Genomic DNA, 25,543 nt, shown 5'->3' on the forward strand with positions numbered 1-25,543 from the left:
GTAACCAAAGCTCTCACCTCACGTTGAAGGCACTATTCTATTCCCCTTTGGGAAATCAGGGCTTCTTGGCAAGGGTAGTGAGGCTGCAGAACACAGGGTTACAGATTTCCAGGACATGAGCAGAACTCTCTCTACTTATACAAATGCAAGGCTTGAAGAGCTTAACGGCAACTGTGAAATAATGCTGTGAAACAGTAACATTTTAAAGGAATTTAAAATCCTCAAGTTCAGCTGCATCTTCCTAGTCCAACAAAAATACAATTAAGTTAGTAGTAGCTGTTTTGTTTTTCTAGGCATTTCCCTCGTTCCTGGCGTGAAGAGGAGCTTGATAGCTTCGGCTACTATGGTATTATTTAACGCTGTTAGAGTGAACTTGGGACACTGTCTCTTTCACCGGCCCCGAGTCACAGCGCGAAAGTAAAGATGCAGAGGGCAGACATCTAGCTTTGACGGAGCCTGTTCCCTGGGATTCCCACGGTCCTCAACTGAGCATCCTGCTCCTTCCCACTGTTTGGAGTTCTGTCAAACTTCTTATTCATATTTTAAACAAGTCCCAAAGACAAGAACTTTCAACGTGATTTCATAAAGAAGAAAAGGAGTAATAACCAGCAGGAAGATTTCAACTCCTGTAGACGGAGACAGAGCAGGCCTATATGAATTGTGCAGTGTGCTGAAAAGCACCCCGTCTTTCCCTTCTCCACATACAGAGTAAGCTGTCAAAGGACATTTTCATCTCTTCCTTTACAGAGAAAGAAATGTGCCAGCAATCACTACTCAGGCAGACGGATTTTTAAGAGTATCAGCGGATATATTACAAGGCCTTGCCAAACCATGTGGCTGGGCTCTCATCTGATATATACACTCAGGTTTTTATTAATTCAAAGGATATAAAACCTTTTGAAGCATCTTATAACTTCCAATTATGAAATCAGTAATAGAAATGACAAGTGCAGCATAAGAAATATCATCAGTAATATTTGCATGGCGACAGATGAACTATTCTTACCATGGTGAGCATTTCATAATGTATGTAACTGTTGGTCACTATGTTGTATGCCTGAAACTAATACTGTAGGATTTCAATAAAAAATAAAAAATTACAATACTCGTAAGGCTGCAGCAAATTACAGTTAAAGACACTAACATTCTGTGCTTATAACCTGCCTTCAAGAAGTAAGAATACTTTCATTTTTATTTTTATTCAAGATTTATTTTAGAAAGAGAGTATGTGTGAGCAGGGGGAGGAGCAATGGGAGAGGGAGAGAGACAATCTTTTTTTTTTATTTTTAAAAAATTTTTTTTTTTTTTTAAGATTTTATTATTTATTCGACAGAGATAGAGACAGCCAGAGAGAGAGAGGGAACACAAGCAGGGGGAGTGGGAGAGGAAGAAGCAGGCTCATAGCGGAAAAGCCTGACGTGGGGCTCGATCCCATAACGCCGGGATCACGCCCTGAGCCGAAGGCAGATGCCCAACTGCTGTGCCACCCAGGCACCCCGGAGAGAGACAATCTTAAGCAGGCTCCACACCCAGTGGGGAGCCCAATGCAGGGCTCCATCTCATGACCCTGAGATCATGACCTGAGCCGAAATCAGGAGTGCAATGCTTGACCGACTGAGCCCCTCAGGCACCCCATGAAGCAAGAATACCTTTAAAAAGGTAATGTTACCTTTAAATTGGATTTTTATTAAGAAAATTGCAGAGCAGTGTTAAAAGTGAGATCAGCCATCCAGGAAAAACTGATTGGATGTTAAGATTAGTGTACTGAGTTGATTTAAAAGTACTTCCAAAAGATCATGGAAGAATAAAGAATATTTTTCAAAAGGAATGTCTATGTAGGAAAAATCTACATATGAAATAGCCTTTAAGATTTAGGTATCAATATTTTTAGACAAAAGGTAAATTTTAGAGCAATTAGAGATTATAATGGACAGAAACCTACAATACACAGAAGAGAGCTGATATCCTATGAGTGATACCTGTGAAAATTTTTGTAGAAACTTTTTAACACTCAGTTGAAAACAAGAATATAAAGACACTGAAGTATAACCGGGTGATTTTTAGTTCTTTTTTTTCCGACTAAATGGCAATTACCCTATAACTTGTCATCGTCTATTTTAATGCTTTTAGGAAAAGATTCAAAACTTCAAATCTGCCTATTGATACAGAAAAAGATTCAGCCAATTGAAAGAAGTGGGAGGTGAAGAATTATCTTGCTGGTCTGAAATACTTCGTTTCAGGGGTACCTGGGTGGCTCAGTCAGTGAAGCATCCAACTCCTGATTTTGGCTCAAGTCATGAACTCAAGGTCGTGAGATCAAGCCCGGTGATAGGCTCCATGCTCGGCATGGAGTCTGCTTGAGGATTCTCTTCCCTTCCCGTTGCCTCTGCTTCTTCCGATCTTACACACACCCACGTGTGCGCTCACTCTCTAAAATAAATAAATGTTAAAAAAAAATACTTCTTTTCATCTGCTAATTAGGAGGTGCTGGGAGTCGGTTTCACTTCTAGCTTCTAACACCAGTGATTTCCTTTAGGGTAATGGGCTCAAATTTTACTGCAAGCTGTCTGACCTATCCAGCTTCATACAGAAAGATCTGGCTTCCACACGGGCATCAGGAATGAAGGAAGTAGAAGCACTTGGAGTGCAGGCGGGCGTGGTGTGCAGGACAAAAGGTCACCAGCTTCCAGAAAGTCTGATATTGAAACTGGCAGTGAGATGTCCCAACGGCTTGACTCCGAGAATAGAACTGAAGTTAGACTTTGGCATTCCGGACAGAGGAGAAAAGGAAGCACAAAAAGCCTTTCTTACAAATGAAAAACAAGTTAGAGAGGTACATATGAAACCCATTCTGAAGGGGTCAGTTTTCTTACTAGGGTCATCAAAACAAACTTCTGTAAAGCTGTGACACCAGGGGACAAAGTCTCTTTACGTGCACTTGGTGTTTTCACATTGTTTTGTATTCCCTCCTCTACTTCAATGGACAAATTGTTTTTTAAGTGTTGGAATTACATGACTAGGTAAAAAGGGAAGATTTAAATTATGAAAAGCTTGAGGTGGTGGCAAGATCCTGAAAAAAACGTATTTCATTTCTAATTTTTTAGTTACGCTAAAGAAATCCCTGTCTGTAGGTAACATCCAGGAATGTCTCTTTATTAATCAATGAAAAACAAATAAAACAACAATGTTTATTGACCAATTGGATTTTACTTAAGAAGTAACTTAGTTTTGAGAGATCAGAGAAATAGGAAAATCAGCCAACAGACAAAACTAGAAGTGCTCAAGGATATGGCAGAGAGACACAAATCCAAAGGCATTAGCTCAAAATTTTGCCCAAGAAAAAGCCAAGAGTAATCAATATTCTCAAACAGATTAAGCCAAGTTCAACTTGCACAGTCATTTCTGCTCCTCAAGGATCTTAATAACCTTTAATGTTGAGGTTGTAAGTATTCGATGACCCTAAGACTTTGTAGAACTCTGAACACTGAAAACAGGGAGAGCTCACGTCTGGAAGAAAAGGAGGAAGGTGGCATTGGAGAAGGCCCTCAAAGGACATTCCAAGCAAAGAGGGAATTAGGACATTTGGTGAAAGATGATTTAGGGCAAATGTAGGGGAAGGGCAGGGGGCATTGGGGGTAGATGCTGGAAAGACTGGTTGCAGCAACTGTTCAAAGTTTTAAAAGCCAAGAAGAGAAGCAACTTAATTTGGTAGGTAGTGGAGAACCAATGCTTATTTCTGGGCACAAGTGTCTTTATAGAAAAACGCCTAAAGTATGCCATTTTTAAAAAAGATTTAGTTTTGAGAGACAGTGAGGATGTGAGGGGGGGGGTGCAGAGGGAGAGAATCTCATCCCTGCTAAGCGCAGACTCCCATGTGGGGGCTTGATCCCATGACCTTGAGATCATGACCTGAGCTGAAATCATGGGTCAGAAGCTTAACCAACTGAGCTACCCAGACTAAGTACACCATTTTCAAGCTCCAACTTTTAGAACATATCTATTTTAAGGGAAAATGAGATTAAGGGCAAAAGACCTAAAGCCTATGCACTCCTCCCAATTTCTCAAGGAATGTCTACTGAATCATTCATTGCCTGTATCACTCTATCAACAGTTCATGCTAGGCCACTATGTAAATTCTAGGTATCCTGGCTGACGAAGCAGCTTTTTGTATAGTGCAAGATGTAGTGGTATGAACTGACCAGAACAAACCCACAGTCCACTTCTACACAATGTACCACTCTCTACAGTTGCTCTTTTCGTGTCTGGGGTCACTGTCTCTGGGACTGGGGGCTCTTTCTAGATCGATGTTACTTCACCTGTTCTCCAAGGCTTACAGGTGATGACTTCTTACTTATCACCACTCCCCCTCAAATGCAGTCCACAGGCTCTCACCAATGCCAGTAATACCCTCTACTTGCCAGAAGTAGAGCATGCCCTTTCCCACAGCTCCTGGAGAAGAGGGCTGGGGGACAGAGAAAGCCCAGAAGGCCAGGGGTGGTATCGAAAGAAGCCCCCAACACTTAAAGAGGAACCACCATTTAACATTCATGCAGACGGTAAAACATGACAGAATATTCTTCTATAATGAATTGTTTTCTTTATATTTCATAGGTTAATCCCAGGAGACTTTGCTTTTCTAAGCACAATTCTAGTATTAGGAGAAATCTAAATTAGGAGAAATCTAGTATTAGGAGAAATCTAGTATGAGGAATGTATGAGTATTTACTTCAGGGATTCAATTATATGACCACAAAGGAAATTTAAAAAAAAAAAAGGAATAAAAGGAATTTAAAAAAAGCAGGAAAGGAGCTTTTTTAAACATTGGATTTAAGCACAATTACATATAATTTTAGAATTGACATACACATTTTCATTAAAATTTGGCTCCTTATTCAGTTTCCTAAAGTTCTTCTATGAACTATCATACAACATAATCTAAAAGAAATCAAGGCGGAGAATGATCCTCTTATGGAGAAGAGAGACTGCAGGAAATCCTGTTGGCGCGAGCTTCTCATTTACATGCTTCTTATTGTCAAATAATTTGGTCATAAAAGCTTATGAGTGTTAATACTTGGGCAAGATCAAACCTTTGGAAGGGAGGGAATAAATACAGAGAGGTAATTTGCAATCTGTCTGAATTACGTAATGGTTACAGAGTGGAAAAAACCCAACCTGCAGAGCCACGGTGTAGAGTTGCCAAGCAATTCAATTTTTTTTTTTCCAGGTATGCAATTCTAACATGCCCCAAGCATTTGACAGCGACTTCTGACACTCCGTTTTTACAGTGTCTACATGGCTGATAAACTGCACATTTAAGAACATAATTCAGAAAAAAATACGTTAGAAAAAGTACTTTCCTTTGAAGAACAGGAAAACTTGAAGCTAATGGCTTGATTTTTTTTTTTTTTTAGTAACTTTTTTTTTTTTTAAGTCGGAGCCTAATACGGGGCTTAAACTCATGAAACTGAGATCAAGACCTGAGCTGAGATCAAGAGTCAGAGGTTAACTGTCCGAGCCACCCAGGCGCCCCACTGCCCTGATCATCTTAATTGTGTGAAAACTAGACGGCCCGCTAATGTTTCAGATATTCCCATGCACACCGTGCCTGTTAGTGGTAGAGGCCATCTGAACAAGCAGATCGGCTGGATGTCTACTTTTGTCCAAGGACCATGTTCCAGCTTTGCTTTGTACTGAGGGAAGCCGGAAGAAAAGGAACCTGAATGATCTGGATCCCAGTACCGAGGAGAACTTTAGTAATAAAGGAATGAACAGGTGTCCACTGGTTATGATCGGTATTGTTTTTATGTAACTGTATCCCCAGATCCGAGTCCGTCACCAGACACGCTGAAGGCACTCAGTAAGTATCTGCTGACTTCAGGGACACAAAGCTGTAGGTTACAACACCAAAAGGACATCTAAACACAACCTTTACTCAAGATCTTCATCCTCCTCTTCTTGGCCTGAATCTTAACCACATGAAAAACCTAGTTTGAACAACATTTCTATTAAATTATGCTTCATAAATATTTATTCACCATCCACTAAATTTGCATGGCTATTCGGCCAAAGACCCAAATAAGGCCAAGACGAGAATCTTTTCTAGACTAATCTTTTTTGACTACTACAGCATTTATTACTTGAAACATTACTGTCCCTCTTCTGCTGCCTTGAATCTTACTACACGTCCCAGTCTCATGCACACATGTACATGCATAAAACACTGCATCTTCTCTCTGCCTTCACCAAACATTTTCTGCCTAAAATGTCCTTTTGACACTTTTTATACTTGAACAGAAAATTCTCATTCTTTAAAGGTGAGTCTAAATAGTACTTCCTCTCTGGAGTTTTTCTATTCTTTGTACAGAATTAACTGTTTCACTATAATGGGTATGGAAGCCACTATAAAGCGGGTTGACTTGTATTTATTTTAGCTCTTTCTCTCCTAATTGACTGGTAACTCACTAAGACTGGAGGTGGTACCCAGTCCACCTTTCTACTGTGTTAGCACAGTGCCAACCACAACTATAAAACTGACAGCTCCAGAATTCCTGTCTTGCTGGAGCTGGGAAACAGATCGGGAATAAGGGACAGAACGGGATGGGAAATGGGTGAACACTCTCTAATACTGCATTAGCATGTCCCTTCATAGAAGGCCCAGGAAAGCCACTTTTCATACCGAGGGGGTTGGATAAGTACTGACAGAGGTCTTAGCGTCACTACTGCCACTGGGTTTACCGAACTAAAGAAATACTGGGAAAACGGTGATACCTTGATGCATAAATCCTCTGGGGGGACCAGACTTGTAAGAAGATTATTCTAGATGTTCTTTTTCCTCAAGGGCACAGAAAGAAGGAAATGAGGATATGAAGTCCTCTCAGACGCAGGCTTGTTAAAGCAAGCCTGGATTCAACGTGAAGAAAGGGCTATATTCTTGAGTTTTAAATGGTGAACCGGGCACCCATGTGCTTAAGTCTATCTCTAAAGGAGGCATTATTCTGGCTGTGGCTTCACTGGCCAGGAATCATTCTGAGACAGCTGAACAGCTCTTCCAAGGAGGGAACGCTGTTCAGAGCCACCTTGTCTTGCTTGGAGGGAAAAGAATTCAGAGCAGGAGAAGGAACAAAAGAGAAGAGGAAAGGCTCTTTCTCTCCGCCATCCTCAGTAAGTAGATCAGGGAAAAATCATTCTAAGACTGGGACCAAGCGCCTGTGCGTTTCTACTAGTGTCTCACTACCTCTCACCTCTGGTGAGAAAGGTCTTGATGAGACCACCAGGTCACACCCTTATCATCAAAATGACCAGATACATCTCATTTCTTCAAGTACTGAAGGATGAGGATACAGACTTCTAATTCCTCCACTTCTAACATCCTAGAGATGTTCAATGGGCTCCTGAATAACGGATATGGAAAAAAAAAAATCAAACACACAGGTGTGCACACAGTGAGTCGTCTACCATACCCACAGCTGCCATACATTCAGCAAGGAGGGCATAAGGTTGTGATCCAAGGAATCCTCAGTTTTAATGTGAGCTGTGAACATTTAGCTTCCCTAAGCTTTTATCCTCTTATAAAAAATACAAATTAAAAATTCCTATTCTTCCATACAGGGCTGTGATAAGAATTAAAGTAAATACACATAAAAGCACAACGAAAATGGTAAAGAGCAATATATAAAAGCTGAGGCCTTATGACATCATTTTTGTGCCCCTCAAGTATACAACTATGTATTATGTGCCTGGTTAAAATAATCAGAGCTGTAAGAATGAATAGGATTGAAGTGGATTGTTTCAGATATGAAATATGAATCTCCAAAATGCATGTTTTAGATTCAAAGGGCAAAGGACCAAAGAACAAAAGGAGGTCCTTGGTCTCCCACTAGCAAAGAAAGGCTATGAACACATTCCTGAGACCCTCTAGTTTATCTACTGAAAAACATCCGAGGGCTTCTCCAGGCCTGAAGGCTTTCCCCAGATAAACATATGAGGTGCTTAAGTAATCACAAGTTCATTTATGAAAGGAAATGGCTATTTTCTCCCAATTTTCTACTCTTCCTGTTAAAGTCTTTAGATGATTTAAACTGAAAAGGGAAAGAAAAAGCAATACGAATACAAAGTAATGTTTTATGAGGAACAAATCCATCATGTAAAGTAAATGACATCTTTAGAAAAATCAAAACAACTCAATATATTGGAACACACTTTTTCTTTTCCCTTAAGAGACTTGTTTTTATAGATCTTGGTGAATAATTTCATAATAAATATATATGCTTTAAAAGTAAGCATCTTATAAAGCAGACAAAATCAGAGAAGGGGCTCTAAAAGTTTCTGAAATTAGAATTATAAATTACAAGTGAGTCTTAAAATCCACCATGTCCTTGGGCTCCAGCCTGATGTTTCCCAAACTCTTCCTCAAAATTCCTGGGACCATGCAATCAGGACGCCAGGCAGTACAGCTGGTGGAGCCAGTGCTGCGGCTTCTCAAGTGCGTTCCTAGTCCGGGCCTCATCACCTGACCCACCCACAGTGCAACGATGCTCATTTCTGGACCCATAACCATGGACCCACTCATGGTTTTGAGCCAGTAAAACCCAGCAGAGTCTTGCTATAGATTAGAAGAAAAAAGAACCCAAATCCAAAAAATTGTGTGATAATGGGTTTCTGAATTAGTGATATACTTAGAATCCTGAAGATAGCATTCATCTATAACATTTGTGAATTTTCCCAGATAGGGTAAAATAGCTGAAGTCTAGAATTTAAGGGATTGCTTTGTACAAATTCATACAATTTTTAAGAGTTTTTGTGATTTTATCGAGAATTCTCAAAGGTATTCATTTGCATTTCTAATAATATGTCACTAATTACCTTTGTTTCTGTTAAGGTACTATATTTAGTTCATTGTGATGACATGTTCCTTGATTTTTTGTTAAGTATAAATACTGCCAGTCTTCAATAAAACAATCACATTCTAGGTGATATATTTTCCTAGCCTATTTCCCCTATTTTATGGTGTTCATCATACCTATGAGGGACTCCAGTAGAAATGAGTAAGAACAGAAAGGACACATCTGTAGATCTGCGCCTGTGAAAAATACTAATGAAGTCACGTGACACTTACCTAGTTAGGGACCAGAACAGTTATTGCTGAGGACTGGCTTTATGGCATTTAAAATATTTGTTGTTGGGTGCCTGGCTGGCTCAGTTGGAAGGGCATGTAACTCTTGATCTCGGGGTCATAAGTTTGAGCCCCATGTTGGGCACAGAGATTACTTAAATACATAAAACTTAAAAAAATCTTTGTTGCATTTCTCACAAAGAAACAAACAATTCTACGGTTTCCTGAGACTACCCCATGTATGCATAGTTGGTTCAAATAGAGTAAAATCACTCTTCACATACTCATATGATGAGATCATGAGGAAAAGCTGTATTTCTCTTATAGAAGACAACATGCCTACGTGTTTCAGAGCTGTACCTAATAAAACACATATTATCTTACATACTGTTCACCCGATCTGACTCAAGAGCGAGGATTTCTGAGGTCTTTCCCAAACTATGGCCATTCATCCAGGCAGCACCTACCCAACTCCCAACTCCCAAAGAACCAGAAGGAAGGTCCTTCTCTACTGACTCCCCATGACCCCACCCCCTCCCTCCTTTGCATACCAAAGCTCTTCCAAAGCAGCACTTAACCACAGCGTGGTCTCTAGTCTTTTGCAAGGACACAACCATGCTGTGCGTTTCTACTAGTGTCTCACTACCTCTCACCTCTCACCTCCTAGAGGACAATGAATGTGTCCTTTTTTTTAAATTTAATTTTACTTAAATTCAATTAATATATAGTGTATTATTAGTTTCAGAGGTAGAGTTCAGTGATTCATCAGTTGTATATAACACCCAGTGCTCATTACATCATGTGTCCTCCTTAATGTCCATCATCCAGTTACCCACTCCCCCACCCCCACCCCTCCAGGAACCCTCAGTTTGTTTCCTGTGATCAAGAGTCTCTTATGGTTTGTCTCCCTCTCTGATTTTGTCTTATTTTATTTTTCCCTTCCTTCCCCTATGATCCTGTTTTGTTTTTTAAATTCCACATACAAGTGAAATCATATAGTAATTGTCTTTCTCTGATTGACTTATGTTTTATTTATCGGGGTTCCTGGAGCCCGGCCCAAGGAAAGGCTCAAAACATCTGTGCCAAATAAAACTAAATTGATTATCAGAACTGAATACAGTAATGAGCCAGAGGAAGATGTGGCTGATTGCTTTCAAAGACGTACTGTCCATATACATAAAAAACAAAATTTACAGAGGCAGTTTGATCAATGAAGTGAATACATAACACTTTTTTTCCCACTAGGGTATTTAGCATTACAAAATGCAATAAACAAAAAACCCAACAGAAACAAAAGCACCAACTTATGTTTACTTTCAGTATTGCACAACAAAGGAAACAGTCAACAAAACTAAAAGGCAACCTAAGGAATGGGAGAAGATATTTGCAAATGTCTTATCAGATAAAGGGCTAGTATCCAAAATCTATAAAAAACTTGTCAAACTCAATATCCAAAAAACAAGGAATCCAGTCAAGAAATGGGCAGAAGACATGAACAGACATTTCTCCAAAGAAGACATACAAATGGCCAACAGATACATGAAAAAATGCTCAACATCACTCGGCATCAAGGATATACAAATCAAAACCACAATGAGATACCACCTCACACTAGTCTGAATGGCTAAAATTAACAAGTCAGGAAATGACAGATGTTGACGAGGATGCAGAGAAAGGCGAACCCTCTTATAGGGTTGGTGGGAATGCAAGCTGGTGCAGCCACTCTAGAAAACAGTGTGGAGTTTCCTCAAAAAGTTGAAAATAGAGCTACCCTACAACCCAGCAATTGCACTACTGGGTATTTATCCACAGGATACAAACACAGTGATTCAAAGGGGCACATGCACCCCACTGTTTATAGCAGCAATGTCCACAATGGTCAAACTATGGAAAGAGCCCAGATGTCCATCAACAGATGAATGGATAAAGAAGATGTGGTATATGTATACAATGGAATATTACTCAGCCATCAAAAAGAATGAATCTTTCCATTTGCAAAGACACGGAACTAGAGGGTATTATGCTAAGTGAAATAAGTCAGTCAGAGAAAGACAAACACCATATGCTTTCACTCATATGTGGAATTTAAGAAACAAAACATAGGAGAAGGAAACAGATGTACACAGGGGAAGAAAAGGAAAAATAAAATAAGATGAAAATAGAGAGGGTGGCAAACCATAAGAGATGCTCAACTCTAGGAAACAAACTGAGGGTTGCTGGAGGGGAGGTGGGTGGGGGGATGGGGTAACTGGGTGATGGGCATTAAGGAAAGCACTTGATGTAATGAGTGCTGGGTGTTATATGCAACTGATGAATCACTAAATTCTACACCTGAAAGTAATAATACAGTGTATGTCAATTACACTGAATTTAAATAAACAATTTAAAAAAAGATATGTAAATACACAAATTTAGAAGGAAAAAAACCTACTGTATTCCATATTCTGCTCAAAAAAGAAACTCCCTTTCATCCTGTGCCTCAGTTGGGATACAGGAGTACACTGCCCACTGCAGTGATTAAATCTGAGGCTGGGCCACTCCCTCCGTTACCCAACTTCCTTTCTGCCCCCTTGTTCTTTAATGAGCCGGTTTACAAAGACCAAGTAAATGGCTTTTAAAATAAAACTGGAAGAAAAAAATGTCACCAAAGAAAACCCCCAAACAAATAAAAAAAAAAAAACCCTACCTCTCTACATAATACGTCACAACATGAATAACATTCCATTATAATACAATTACGTCCATAACCAGAGCAACACAATCCAAGAGGACTTAACTTTCTTATAGCAAGTAACAGTCTGATTTTATAAAGCTAAGTAAGCTCTTGAGCTGACAGACACAGATGAAACATCCTTACTTGGTTTCAGTTCAAGAGAGTCAACAAGAGAAGGTCTACTAAATTTAGACTCTGAGCTGATTTCATCATGAACCTGTCCTCCTGAAAGAGGTCTCTGCAGACAGAAGAACAAGGCACAGGGGACAGCACACTAGGATGGGATTAACCTATTTAAGAGGCACAGACTGCAGCCAGAAACGGTCACAAAGAATACTCTGCCAGGCTTGCAGCACCTGCCCAGGCCCGGGGGATGGCCGACAGCCCCACCTTTGTGAACCCGAGTGTTTCTGTGAAGCCTAGCTCCTTCCAGAGAGCCATCAAGGACCCAGAATTGTAAATGGGACTACAGTGACTGCAACATGACCAGCTGAATCTAGAAGCTTTCCCGGAAGAAAAAAAATACCAGAAACTTGATCCAAGACAGAGCTTGAAACAATTTGGAGAAGCACAAATTGAAACTGAATCAAATACTGATCACGTTTCTTTCTCTTTAAGCTAGTGAAGAAAATACCTAAATTTTCCATCTGAAAAAAAAGTTTAATTCCAATTAAATTTTACTAAAATACTAAAATGCTCTGGAAGATAACGGAGCTGTTAGCCAGCATAGCGACAGTCCAGGCAATGCCCACCTGACACGTGGTTTGTATCTCTGAAGGTGTAAAAAGTCAGCAGTTGGCTTGTCATGTGGAGTGGCTGGGAAGGAGGAAGGGAAGGTTGCACGGAGAGGACGGGCCAGTCCACGCTAGGCTTTGGAGGAATGAGAGAGCCACCGGTTGCGAGGTCACTGGCCAAGCCCCGGCAGTGACTCAGCAGCAGACCCAATGGCTTTGCTGCTTAGATCACAGTGGGCAGGAGAGGATGGGGACACAGAAAAATGGATGCCAGAAGTTTCAAAGGAGATTTGGTGTATTAGAACAGGGGAAAGGGGGGGTGCAGAGGAAAAGGAAAGGGACATTTCTTCCACTCCCATCAAATTCCTCTTCCCATTTCTTTCCGCTCCTCTCCATAGAGCCTGCTACCTTTTCTGTCATCTCCAGCATGGTATCTCAGGTTGTTAAAGCTGTTTGTGGGGTTTTTTTTTTTCCTGGATTTTTAGCGCCATGCTGTCCATCCTTCCTCTTGAGTACCTCTTAGAACATTCACTGGTTTGAGCTGGTACTGAAGCAAAAACAAAGCATCTCACCCCACGAAAAGCCTTGGGAATTTTATGAAGCAACTGAACTACAACCTAGTATTTTGAAGCTGAATCAATCTGGTGTTTCGTGGGGTTCAGTCCCCCAATTCAACCGCGGGAAATCCACAAATACTGTTCATTTTTACCACAGATAGGTGAGCAGCACGGTGTCCTGTGATTACAGGTGTATGTGCACAACCACTGTCATACTGTTTTCCATTTATACAGCCCCATCTTTCACCTGAAACACAGAGGTGGCTTTTTCACAAGAAATGAATGCACACTGAACACGTATCTGATTCTATGACCCAGATTTACTGTTCAAAGGAAATTTTCATAAGGTTACATCCTTGGGATAAAATAACAGGAGATAAGAGTGAGTCATTTTCATTGTTTTGCAACTCACTGCAAACTACCTCCCCGTGTTAGGCCTTCTGACACCACCTCTCTTCTAAGATGCTTATATACAAATGAATGTCATGTAAAGGCAGAGAACTCTGAAGAAAAAGGAACACCAATGTGAAGCAGTAGCTTACTTCTCCATGAGCTGTAAAGAAAAGCCGACATCAAGTTTAGTATTAGCTGAAGGGAGATCTCTTAGCTGGAAATAAAAAAAGAAAATAATGCAAACGGGGGGGGGGGGGGGATTGCCAAAGGGGAACTGCCAGAATTAGAGCATAAGTGTTTAGCAAAAAGAAATAATTCTATTGAATAAGGAAAAAATCAGTTTAAATATTTGAAGTTATTGTGTGCATTTTCTCACAGCATACTAAAATACAATCACACACAGTAAACTGAAGTCATTAGAAGTTGAAGAAAAAAAATATTATCCAAGAATTTGACTACTTTTAAGTATGAGGAGGAGAAATCACTTAGTGATTTGTTCTTATTCTAGTAGCAGTGTCCCAGCTGCCTTCAATGTCCTCTAGAACAATGAAGGGCATAAATAAATAAACTCATGAATAAATAAATAGAAAGATAGCATCTTCCTGCTAAATGCCATTGCTGAAGAGAAGAGTCACAGACTAAATTATGAATGAGGAAACTGCCTGATAGGTTTTGGTATTTTAACTTCATTTTAGTGGTTTGGGCCTTCTCTAAAATGCACTGCAAGCTCTTGGCTACGACACAAAAATACCTGGGGTGCTTGTTAAAATACAGATCTTAGGTTTCACATCCAGAGAGACTGATTGAGAAGGTCAAGGATCCTAAGAATCTGCATTTTTAAGGAGCCCCAGAGGAGGTTATAAATGCACACGGTCTCCAGTTTGAGGAAACTACTGCCTAAAATTACAGACCTATCTTTGTACTACGTGGATTAACATGATTTAGGCAAAAACCCCACGTTAACTGCTATACTACAGTTTTTTGAGCAACAACCTGTTTCAGAGCAGAAAGGAACCTTTAAATCTACTTTATTCTTCTGAATCATCAACCTTGTAACCTTAGGTAGTCAGTGAGTTATCTCAATGAAAATTATCTGTTTAGTAGCGGCCAAAATGGTTTCTAGGAGGTTTCATCAAGCTGCAAGTGGTTGTAAAATGCATACCAATGCTTTAAGAGACCTGTACAAGAATCCTTCACAAAGGCTGCTTAAAATATTGTTGGCTTTGCCTTATTAGAAATGTAAAAGATCAGCAAAGAAATTACATTTATTACTCAAACATTTATTACATCTATTACTACTCTATCTAAAAGTTCTAATTGCCTTCTCGTTGCATTTGCTAGCAAACACTCTCCATGCTTATTACAGAGAAAGCTGTTCACAAGCTCATCGACCACTGAACTCCTCCTTCCCACCTCTTCTCCTGATAGCCACGCTCCTTCCCCTTATCCACTTGTGCATACACCCACTTTGAGAGTAAGATACACATTTCTGCCTTTGCCTCTAGCAGTTGCAAACGGATTTTCCCTCACCCTGCAACAAGCATTTCTGAGGGAACGGTATGCGTCAGGCGCTGTGGAGAAATGGAACTACCAACAGTGACGATACTGAAGGGGCATGCGCTATTAACAAAGGAACTGCTAACCACAGAAAACTCTGGGTTTTTGCCCCCAGCAAATTAAAAGTAAAATCCTGGAGTGCTCCAGAATGCACAGCAAGAACAGTACCATGAAACGTGACTGCGCAGAGATCCGTGGTGGAGACGCAAGAGGGTCTGTTTCTCACAGTGACTGTTGGAGTCCTTTCAACAGGCCAACGATACAGGCCTCGCACATCATCACGGTCTATGCCAGTTTTTCTTTAGCTTGTACTCAAGGCCGAAGAACTGGTTGGTGAGCATCCATTACTGATCTCACCAATTACAAGACTTATGTGTGAGGCCTGGGGGCAGGGAGGGTGAGTGAGGTAATGCCTCGGTCCTAGCCAACTTCACTGTGTTCCTTGGGAGACAAAGGATCACGGGAGAAGAGGTGTCAATAGTAGTGAGGGTCTGTCCTCTAGAGTCTATTCTCAAATCTTGACCTGGACAAAGGAGAATACAGTCACTGGTGGGCAGTGGACTCGGGCTTATCTGAGGGGGACTCCTAGGGGCTTTCCAAGTTCTCACTACACTTCATGAAATCTCTTTACACAGGACCCCCTGGGAAAGACAGGAGAAGGTCTTCCCACTGTAGCAGCTGAAACTAACTCCCTTGTATCTGTTATGTCTTGCGGAATTTCATGCAAACACACTTCAGGAATATTTCCTAATACCATTTTCCTGTCACAGCCAGAGAGGAAATCTCTTACTTATAAGTTCACATGAAGAAGATACTTCCTATACCCAAAGGAAGACTGTTTCTCTGATGAATACTCAGAATGAATTACTTTACCAGTGGCACGTTTTTATAAGGTGCTCCTACTTAATCACTGAAGTCAAATCTTCATTTTTTTTTAAATTCAACATGTATTTTCTGTAGACTACTTTATACCAGGCAGGGTGCCACCTTAGGCATCTAAGAATAAAACCCAGTCCTGTCCTCAAGGACTTCTGGTGCCTTCAGGGGAGCCACAGTTGGACCTTCTAACACAGCGTGCTCAAGTCTTCCTCTGGAAGAGTGGGCAGAGTGTTTGGGAGACCTGGGGAACTCTTCAGAGGGGTGACGACAGTCGGAGTTTTAAGTCTGAATGAGATTTTAACACAAATGAAAAGAAGAAAGACCTTTTCAGCAAAGGGATCATGAAAAAAAGTTATGGGATGCAAAAGGCAGTCCGTAGGGACCACAGAGTATTTTGTGGGACTGAGGCACGGCGGGGGGGGGGGGGGGGGATACGGGGAGAGACGTAGAAATTGAGGAGCTAAGGATGCAGCAAAAATAGAAAAAACTTTATCAGGCATGAAAAAGAACGAATTTTATCCTGTAGGAAGGACAAGGTGGAGCCTGGGAGGTTTTTTTAAGAAGGGGTTGCAAGACCAGTCTGTGTTTTAGGAACAGAAGTGTCGTGGCTGAGGGGATGGCTGAGAAGAGCCTGGAAGACCAGTAAGAAGGCATTATAGAGACCGTTCATAATATGTGTTGAGACTGTTCTGTGCTCTTAGACGCCCATGATCACATCCCTCCACATGTTCTTTAGTTATATTTGAGTTTTCCCCCCTTTAATTACATACCAATACTGATAAATATTTTTCCTACCCAAGATGCATCATCTGTGGTTCATAAAATAACATTCCACATGATAGGCAGTAAACATTTAGGTAAATACATACTTAAATCTCTTACCTGAACAAAGCTGTTCCACTTTTGTGTAGTTTAAAGATACTATGTCATTAACCCATGCGATGATGTCATGTCTGCTCATAGTCTCCTGGGTTATCGAGGTAGAATACACATTGACCGCCATTCCCCAACTAGAAGAAAACAAATAAGGAAAAAATTAACTCCGAAGCACAAACAATACCTATCCAAGGTCAGGATCCCTGGCAGAACTCTAAGGGATGGAAAAGGTCTGCTTTGGCTGAGCCTTCCCTCTTCTTGCTCTCCGACATATTTGCTGAGATAGGATGCAATTTCGCGTTATTATTCATGCCATATCACTTCACGTCTCCCTCTGCTGGACTCCAAGGTTTTTAGATTCTGAAATACCTATTTTCTCATGTACTTTGGTCTCACTTTCATCTTTAAATCTATGTGTAGTATTAAAAAGTTATCAGGTCTGTAACAGTGTGCACTGGAGTCACCTTTCATCCTTCTACGTACTTCATTACACTCCATTACTTACCAACGGCGCCCCCTCCCACACCCCTGGAGATGTAAATGGAGTTCTGTTGTATCCAGTTGCTCAGGCTAAAAACACGTTGCCCATTCTTGCCTCTGTTTCCCTCACCACCACATCCGATCCATCAGCAAAGTCTACTGGCTGTGCCTTCAAAGTATTTTCCAACTTTGGTCAACGCTCATCTGATGCTTTGCAGTAGTCATTTCCTGGGTCTCCCAACATGCACCCTTGCTCCCCACCAAGTATTCTCAACACGGCAGCCAGAGTGATCCTCCTGACAAAAATCAGATGTTCTCTCTCCTTAGTTTAAAACCCTCCCATGGCTGCTCATCTCACATTAGAATCCAGAGTTCTTACCAAGCTTTAGCCGGCCTGATATATTCTTACACCTTTCCTTACTACCCTCTCCCTCACTCCACTCCATCAGCACAGCCTCCTGCTTGTTTCTTAAACTCCTCAAGCTCACTTCCTCTTCAAGGCCTTTGTACTGCTGTGGCTTCAGCTAGGACCACTCCCCAGTTTTGAGGTGCACGCCCTCATCTCCTTCATTAAGGAGGCCTCATCTTTATCTCCTATTCTTTTCTCTTCATAGACGTAAGACAGAAGTTCCACGGGGGCAGGGATCTTGTCCATTTTATTCTTTGTATATCCCTGGTGTCTAGTTCAGGTCCAGACACAGAGTAGGCTTTCAATACAAATGCTGAAAGCAGAAATGTGCTCCCCTACACAAAGCTTTGGACAAAGCTTTTATAAAAATATATAAAAACATGTGAAAAATTCAAAAGACATGTACTGCCTAATTACATGAGTCTTCCCTTTAATTTACTCCTCTGTTTCATGACACCTATTTCCCCAACTTTTCATGGGAGTGATATGTACAGAAGTTTTGTTTAAAATATTTTGTTATCTATAGCTCTGTGTAATTGGTTTCCTTTTTTTAAACCAATAAACTATTTTTTAGAGCTGTTCACAGCAAAATTGAATGGAAGCAGAGTTTTCCCATATAACCCCCTCCCCCCACACACAACCTCCGCCACTATCCACATCCCATACCAGCTGGTACATTTGTTACAATCAATGAACCTACACTGATGCACTATTGTCACCCAAAGTCCGTAGTTCACAGTAGGGTTTGCTCTTGGTGTCATACATGCTACGAGTTGTCACAAATACACGATGGCATGTATCCACCATCGTAGTGTCCTACCCAGTAGTTTCATTGCTCTAAAAATCCTCTCTGTTCTGCTGATTCATACCTTCCTCCCACCAATCCCTGGCAGCCACGGATCTTCTTACTGTTCCAGTTCTGCCTTTCCCAGAATGCCATACAGCTGGAATCATACAGTACGTAGCCCTTTCAGACCGGCTTCTTTCACTGAGCAATGTGCAGTTAAGGTTCCTCCATGTCGTTGCACGGCTTGATAGCTCATTTCTTTTTAGCGCTCACTATTCCTCTGTCTGAATGTACCACTGAGCTAATGAAGGACATCCTGGTTGCATCCAGGTTTTGGCAATTATGAATAAAACTGCTACAAATATCCATGTGCAGGTTTGTGTGTGGACGTAAGTTTTTGATTCATTTGGGTAAATACCAAAGAGCACTACTGATGGACTGTATGATAAGGGTATGTTTAATTTTATAAGAAGTTACTAAACCATCCTAAGTGTCTATCCAAAGTGGTTGTACCCATTTTGCATTCCCACCAGCAATGAATGAGCGTTTCTGTTGTTCCACATCCTCACCAGCATTTGGTTTTGACAGTGTTTGGATTTTGGCCATTCTAATATGTATACACTGGTAAAAAATTTTTTAACTTTTAAACCTGGTTGAAACTTTGCAATTTTACTAATTCTGTGCAACATATAATTCTTAAATCTTTAAAAAATTATATATTTATAAATACATAAGAAAGAGAGAATGTGCATGGGGTGGGTAGGGGCAGAGGGAGAGAGAGAGTTCAAGCAGACTCCCTACTGAGCACGGAGCCAGACGTGGAGCTCAATCTCACGAAGCTGAGATCAAGACTCAGATATTCAACCAACTGAGCCACTCAAAGGTCCCTACTTACATAATTTTATGTAAGATATATCAACTTTTATTTTGAAATCTTTTTTTTTTTTTTTAAAGATTTCATTTATTTGACAGAGAGAGAGAGCGAGAGAGCGTGCACAAGCAGGGGGAGCAGCAGGCAGAGGAAGAGGGAGAAGCAGGCTCCCTGCGGAGCAGAGAGCTCACCGTGGGGCTGATCCCAGGACTCTGAGATCAAGACCTGAGCCGAAGGCAGACGCTTAACCAACTGAGCCACCCAGGCACCCCCCCCTCAATTTTATATATATATATAACTTATTTTGAAAGTTTTTTGATACATCAAAAAACCATCTGTGTTTACTTCTTGGCTTCAACAGTTACCCATATTGGTCAATCCTGTTCCATTTACACTAGTCAATACTGTGCCCCAAATCCTACCCTCCATTCCCCAAGCCAGTTTGTTTTGAGGTAAGTGCCAAGCATCCTATCGTTTTGCTGTATTTCAGTATGTGTCTCTCTGAAAGATAAGGACATTTAAAAAAACTCAAATAGCATGATCACATCTGAAAATAGAAGTAATTTCTTAATATCAAATATACATTATAACGTCTTATAATTTTTTTCAGTTTGGACAAATAAGGTTCAGACATGGTGAATCTTTGGTATGTACTTTAAATTTCTTTTTTCTGTAGATTAATCTTACCTTTCTAATACCCCCCCCCCTTTTTAATTGTTGAAGGAACTGGGTTGTTTCTTATATAGTTTCTACAATCTGGATTTTGCTCACTGCATCCCATTGGTGCGGTTTGACATATTCCTCTATCCCCTGGGTTCCTATAAATGGGTCATTTGATCTACAGGTCAGATAGGATTCAAGTTCTAATTGGGGGTTCGGAGGCAGGACTACTGTGCAGTGTGTGAACTTCCATCAGGAGACACATAACGTCTGACTCCACTTGGGCTACTGTTAGCTATTAACGATATCTCTTTAGATCCACCAATTCTTCAGAGACTTCAGAGTCATATTCTATTATTCAATTTTGATTTATCACCTACACTAGTTCTACAAGGAGAAATTTCCCCTCTGAGGTGCTGGTCACATAACAAAGACAGGACAGATGCCTGATTTGCTTTATTTGCCATTTTTCAAAATAATGAGGTAGTTCTCTACTATTATCCAAACATAACTAAAAAGGTTTTTACTTTTTGAAGTAGAATTATGAACTCATAGCAAGTATGTAGGTTTCAATCCACCATAGTTTATATCTTCATTGGTGTGAGCTTGCAAGAACTTATTCAAGCTGGTTTTTGAGTTCTTCTGACAAGGTCCCAGTAGTGTTTGATCATTTCCTTGCTTTCTGGTATGACAAAATGTTCCAGGCCCAACTTGGACATTTCCTGCCTTAGACGTAAAAACCGTTATTTCTCCAAGGGTTATTTCTTTAGTCACAAATGGTATTGAGAAAGAAATATTTTTAAGCATGGCTATCTAAGGACAGAAAAATCTCGTTTTACACAAAAATCTATGTGTTTGTAAAAGGGTTGTGTTTGGAGCGCTTATTATGTCTACAGCAATAAAAATCTGCTTTCCACCTACTGTGCTAAATTAAGACTTTTTAAAAAAGATTTTATTTATCTGAGAGAGAGAGAGAGAGCACAAGGAGGGGAGGGGCAGAGGGGGAGGGAGAAGCGGACTTCCCGCTCAGCAGGGAGCCCAATGCAACCGTCAATCCCAGGACCCTGAGATCATGACCGGAGCTGAAGTCAGATACTTAACTGACTGAGCCACCCAGGTGCCCGTGAGATTTTTTTTAATGAATAGAAAATAAATATCCATCTATCCCCAAAGGCACCCTCATCTCTAAATTCTCTTCCCCAAAGACCTAAGAAAAAAACTCATAGTATTGGCATTTCAGATAATGGGACCATAGTTACTGCTTTTTTACAACACAATTAAAGGTTTTTGAGTATCTGGTTAATAACATGCACTGTTTTCTTTAGTCTATCATTTATTAAAACCATTTGCTTTTAATACTTAATCAACTTTGCATGACTTTGTAAATGATACAAAACCTTAGTAAAGATAATTCAAAATTTAGAACATTCTAAACTGCTTGAAGTCATTTTCGTTTGCTGGCCTAACTTTTGGCAGTTGATGTACTCTTCTGACGGTTTCTTCCTCGGGCAATACTGGCAAGCTTTGCTCTACCACGCACTCTACCATTGCAGGATGAGGCTGCAAGGCCCAGAGTTGTGCTTAGATGACATCCAACCAAATTGGGATGAAATTTTTTATCCAGATGATTTAAAAACAGCTAACCACAAAGCAGGAGAGATCCAATCACGTCTGTGATTTAGAAAGATAATCCCTATACAAGTGAGTAGAGATGTTCTGTGGTTTCCTAACAGAAAGAAGTGTGCAACCAAGGAACAGGTGGGAGAGTTACAAGTACTTTTAAGAAATCCATGAGAACAGGGAAGCAAGTCATTCCTTTGCTGGAGGTTCTGCTGGTGAATCACACTTTCCTCCAGGTCTTTATTGATAACATTCACCTAAGGTCAACGACCTTTCCATATCCAAATAGACCCTCAGCTCACAAAGGCAGGGAAAGCACTATGTGCCTTGAAGGAGCTCATTAGGAAGACCAAGGAAACAATGAAATACTACCTGATTTTTACTTTAGAAAAACTCCAGTTAATTAGTTACTAGACTCAACCACTCTAACCTCTACCACATCCCCTGTCTAACCAACACAGCTGCAGTCCCCAGAAACCCCAGCAATAAGAGCAACCTGCTTTAGGGGACCTGTGGGGAAACCAGAATGGAGGGCAGACCAAGAGGAGGGTGAGTGAATGAAGGTTAGGAATATTTTAAGTTTTCTTTTCTTTTTTTAAAAGTAAGTTCTACACCCAATATGAGTCTTGAACTCATGACCCCAAGATCATGTTCTTCTGATTGAGCCAGCCGGTACCCCTATTTTCTTATGTTCTGCAAAATAAAACACCACCACCACACTAAATAGATTTCTATACCTACTCCACACTTACAGCAAGGGAACCAGCATAATTTCTAATTATAATTCATGCTGATTAGAACATTCTTATCAATCTTCCTCTAAATTTCACCAAGATACTCGCAAGTCATTTCCCTTTGTGGTTGTCTTTTGCTTCCTTCTTTGTTTCCCATCCAAATGCACACTGCCTTCTGATTTTGGAGGGAGAGTGCTGGGCCCAGGCCCCTTCTCCGCAGAGGGCTGGTGCTCTTCCTAACCTCTAGGAAGTCAGGGGGGTGCCAAAGCACAAGAAGAATTCTATTCCTGCTCTGCCATCCATGCTTCTCTCTTCCCAAATCCTTCAGCTCCCACTTTTTCTACAGGTGCAACTTCAGTATATTCAAGCCTAAAGCATTCAGATGACTAAACAGTTCACAGAAGAAAATGGATCTTTTTCCAAATGTTAAACTCAGGGCTGGTGAAAGCATATTTAATAATCTTAGCTTTCTGCGGACACACTCTAAAATCCTAAAAGATTTCATTACAATTTCTTCACTGTCAATCTAGATTACAATATAAAAGTACCAGCCCCCGCTTATTTAGAAATGTTTGGATAACACAAGGAAAAATTTTTCTATTATTTTAAAGTGATTTCATACTCCCGGGGGCGCCTGGGTAGCGCAGTCGTTAAAGCGTCTGCCTTCAGCTCAGGGCGTGATCCCGGCGTTCCGGGATCGAGTCCCACATCGGGCTCCTCTGCTGGGAGCCTGCTTCTTCCTCTCCCACTCCCCCTGCTTGTGTTCCCTCTCTCGCTGGCTGTCTCTATCTCTGTCAAATAAATAAATAAATAATCTTTAAAAAATAAAAAAATAAAGTGATTTCATACTCCCATTTTGATCCTTGAAAGAATCTTGTGAGGAAAGCAGAGGAGGAATTACAGCCTTTCCTGACAAATGTGGATTCCTCATACTTCTGAAAGTAGGAATAAAAATAATTCATACAAGACATCTATGAAAGAAACCAAAAAAGACAAATGGAGAGATATTCTGTAATTATGGACTGGAAGAATATCATTAAGATACTATACCATACTACCCAAAACAATCTACAGATTCAATGTAATTCCAATGAAATTTTTACAGAACTAGAATATAAAAATTTGTATGGATCCACAGGAGACCCCAAATAGCCAAAGCAATCTTGACAATGAAGAATAATGTCAGAGGTCTCACGTCCCCTGGTTTCAAACTATACTACAAAGCTATAGTAATCAAAACAGTATGGTACTGGCATAAAAACAGACACATAAATCAATGGAACAGAATAGAGAGCCCAGAAATAAACCTACACATGTATGTATGATCAATTAAGACAAAGGAGGCAAGAATATACAATGGGGAAAAGACAGTCTCTTCTATAAATGGTGGTGGGAAAATTGACAGCTACTTGCAAAAGAATGAAACTGAAACACTACCTTACCCATATACAAAAATTACCTTAAAATGGATTACAAACTTGAATTTGAGATGTGAAACCATAAAACTCCTAGAAGAAAACACAGGTGGTAAGCTCCTCAATCGTTGGTCTGAATGTTTTTTCAGATCGGACTCTAAAGGCAAGGGCCACAAAAGCAAAGATAACTAAGTATAACTATGTAAAATTAAAAAGCTTCTGCACAATAAAGCAAACCATCAACAAAATGAGAACTGGGAGAAGACACGTGCAAGTCATATCAAATTAAGGGGTTAATATCCAAAATATATCAAAAACTCGTACAACTCAGTCACAAAACTAATCCAATTAGAAAATGGACAGAGGATCTGAATACACTTTTTTCTAAGACATGTAGATGACCAATAAGCACATGAAAAAGTGCTTAACATCATGAATCATCAGAGAAATGCAAATCAAAACCACAATGAGGTATCACTGCACACCTGTTGGAATGGCCAGCATCAAAAAGACAAGAAATAACAAGTGCTGGTGAGGATGTGGAGAAAAGGGATCCTCGTGCACTGCTGGTGGGAATGTAAATTGGTGCAGCCACCACGGAAAAGAATATGGAGGTTCCTCAAAAAATTAAAAATAGAACTACCATAGGATTCAAATTCCACACCTGGATATTTATCCAAAGAATACAAAAACACTAATGTGAAAAGACATATGCACCCTACGTTCACTGCAGCATTAATTATAATAGCCAAGATATGGAGCAACCTATGTGTGCGTGAATGATGAATGGATAAAGATGTCACACACACACACACACACACACACACACACACACACACACCAGAGCTCCTCAACCATAAAAAGGAAATCTTGTTATTTGTGACATGTGACAACATGGATGGACTATGAGAGTTTTGCACTAAGTGAAGTCAGAGAAAGACAAGTAGCACATGATTTCACTTACAAGCAGAATCTAAAAAAACAAAACCCCGACTCTTAGCTAGAACACAGTGGCAATTGCTAGAGGGGAAAAGGGAGGGTGTCTGTGAAGTGAGTGAAGGGGGATCAGGGGATACAAATTTCCAGTTATAAAATAAGTCTGGGTGACGTAATGTACAGCATGGGGAATACAGTCAATAACGCTGTATTAACTTTGCATGGTAACTAGTAACTCTGTATGGTAACTAAGTAACTAGACTTACTGTGATCAGTTCACAATGTATGTCAAATCGCCATGTTGTACACATGAAACCAGTAGAATATTGCACATCAATTAGGCTTCAATTAAGAAAAATTCAAAATACTAATTTTTTAAAGATTTTAAAGTAATCTCTATACCCAACACAGGGTCTCGAACCCACAACCCTGAGATCAAGAGTCACAACGTTCTACCAACTGAGCCAGCCAGGTGCCCCTCAAAATACTAATTCTTAAGTTTACTAATTTCTGAAGACTCAGTCAAGAAAAATGAATGGCTAACAAAGGTAAGTAATACCAAATTCTACAGAATAAAAAGACAATGCAACATGCAAGGTTTACTGTTTGGATCTTCAGCATGTCTTTTACAAGGTAATAACAGTTTATTCTTATATAACTTGCAATCCAGCTCCTGGGCCATAAACACTTCTCTGTGTGCCATCCTTGCAGAAAAGGAAGTCAAAACATTGTCCTCTAATTTGCAGCTTTCAGTCAGATTTTCAACCAAATCACTAGGTGTTTTAAAACCTGTTAAGTACAGCAACACTG

General features: G+C 40.3%; 1 protein-coding gene across 5 annotated transcripts in view; it reads right to left on the reverse strand.

The window, feature by feature from the left end:
- MAPRE2 (microtubule associated protein RP/EB family member 2) overlaps positions 1 to 25,543 on the reverse strand; it is a 151,143-nt gene that overhangs the window by 47,633 nt on the left and 77,967 nt on the right. For all 5 annotated transcript variants that reach the window (XM_026496174.4, XM_057313143.1, XM_044382940.3 and 2 more), the window contains one exon: positions 16,828 to 16,955. In XM_026496174.4, the coding sequence (XP_026351959.1) occupies positions 16,828 to 16,948 (121 nt within the window). In that variant the 5' untranslated portion in view covers positions 16,949 to 16,955. The remainder of the gene's footprint in view (positions 1 to 16,827; positions 16,956 to 25,543) is intronic.

This window comes from Ursus arctos, unplaced genomic scaffold (genome assembly GCF_023065955.2).
Source record: "Ursus arctos isolate Adak ecotype North America unplaced genomic scaffold, UrsArc2.0 scaffold_17, whole genome shotgun sequence".
NCBI classification, from domain to species: Eukaryota; Metazoa; Chordata; class Mammalia; order Carnivora; family Ursidae; genus Ursus; species Ursus arctos.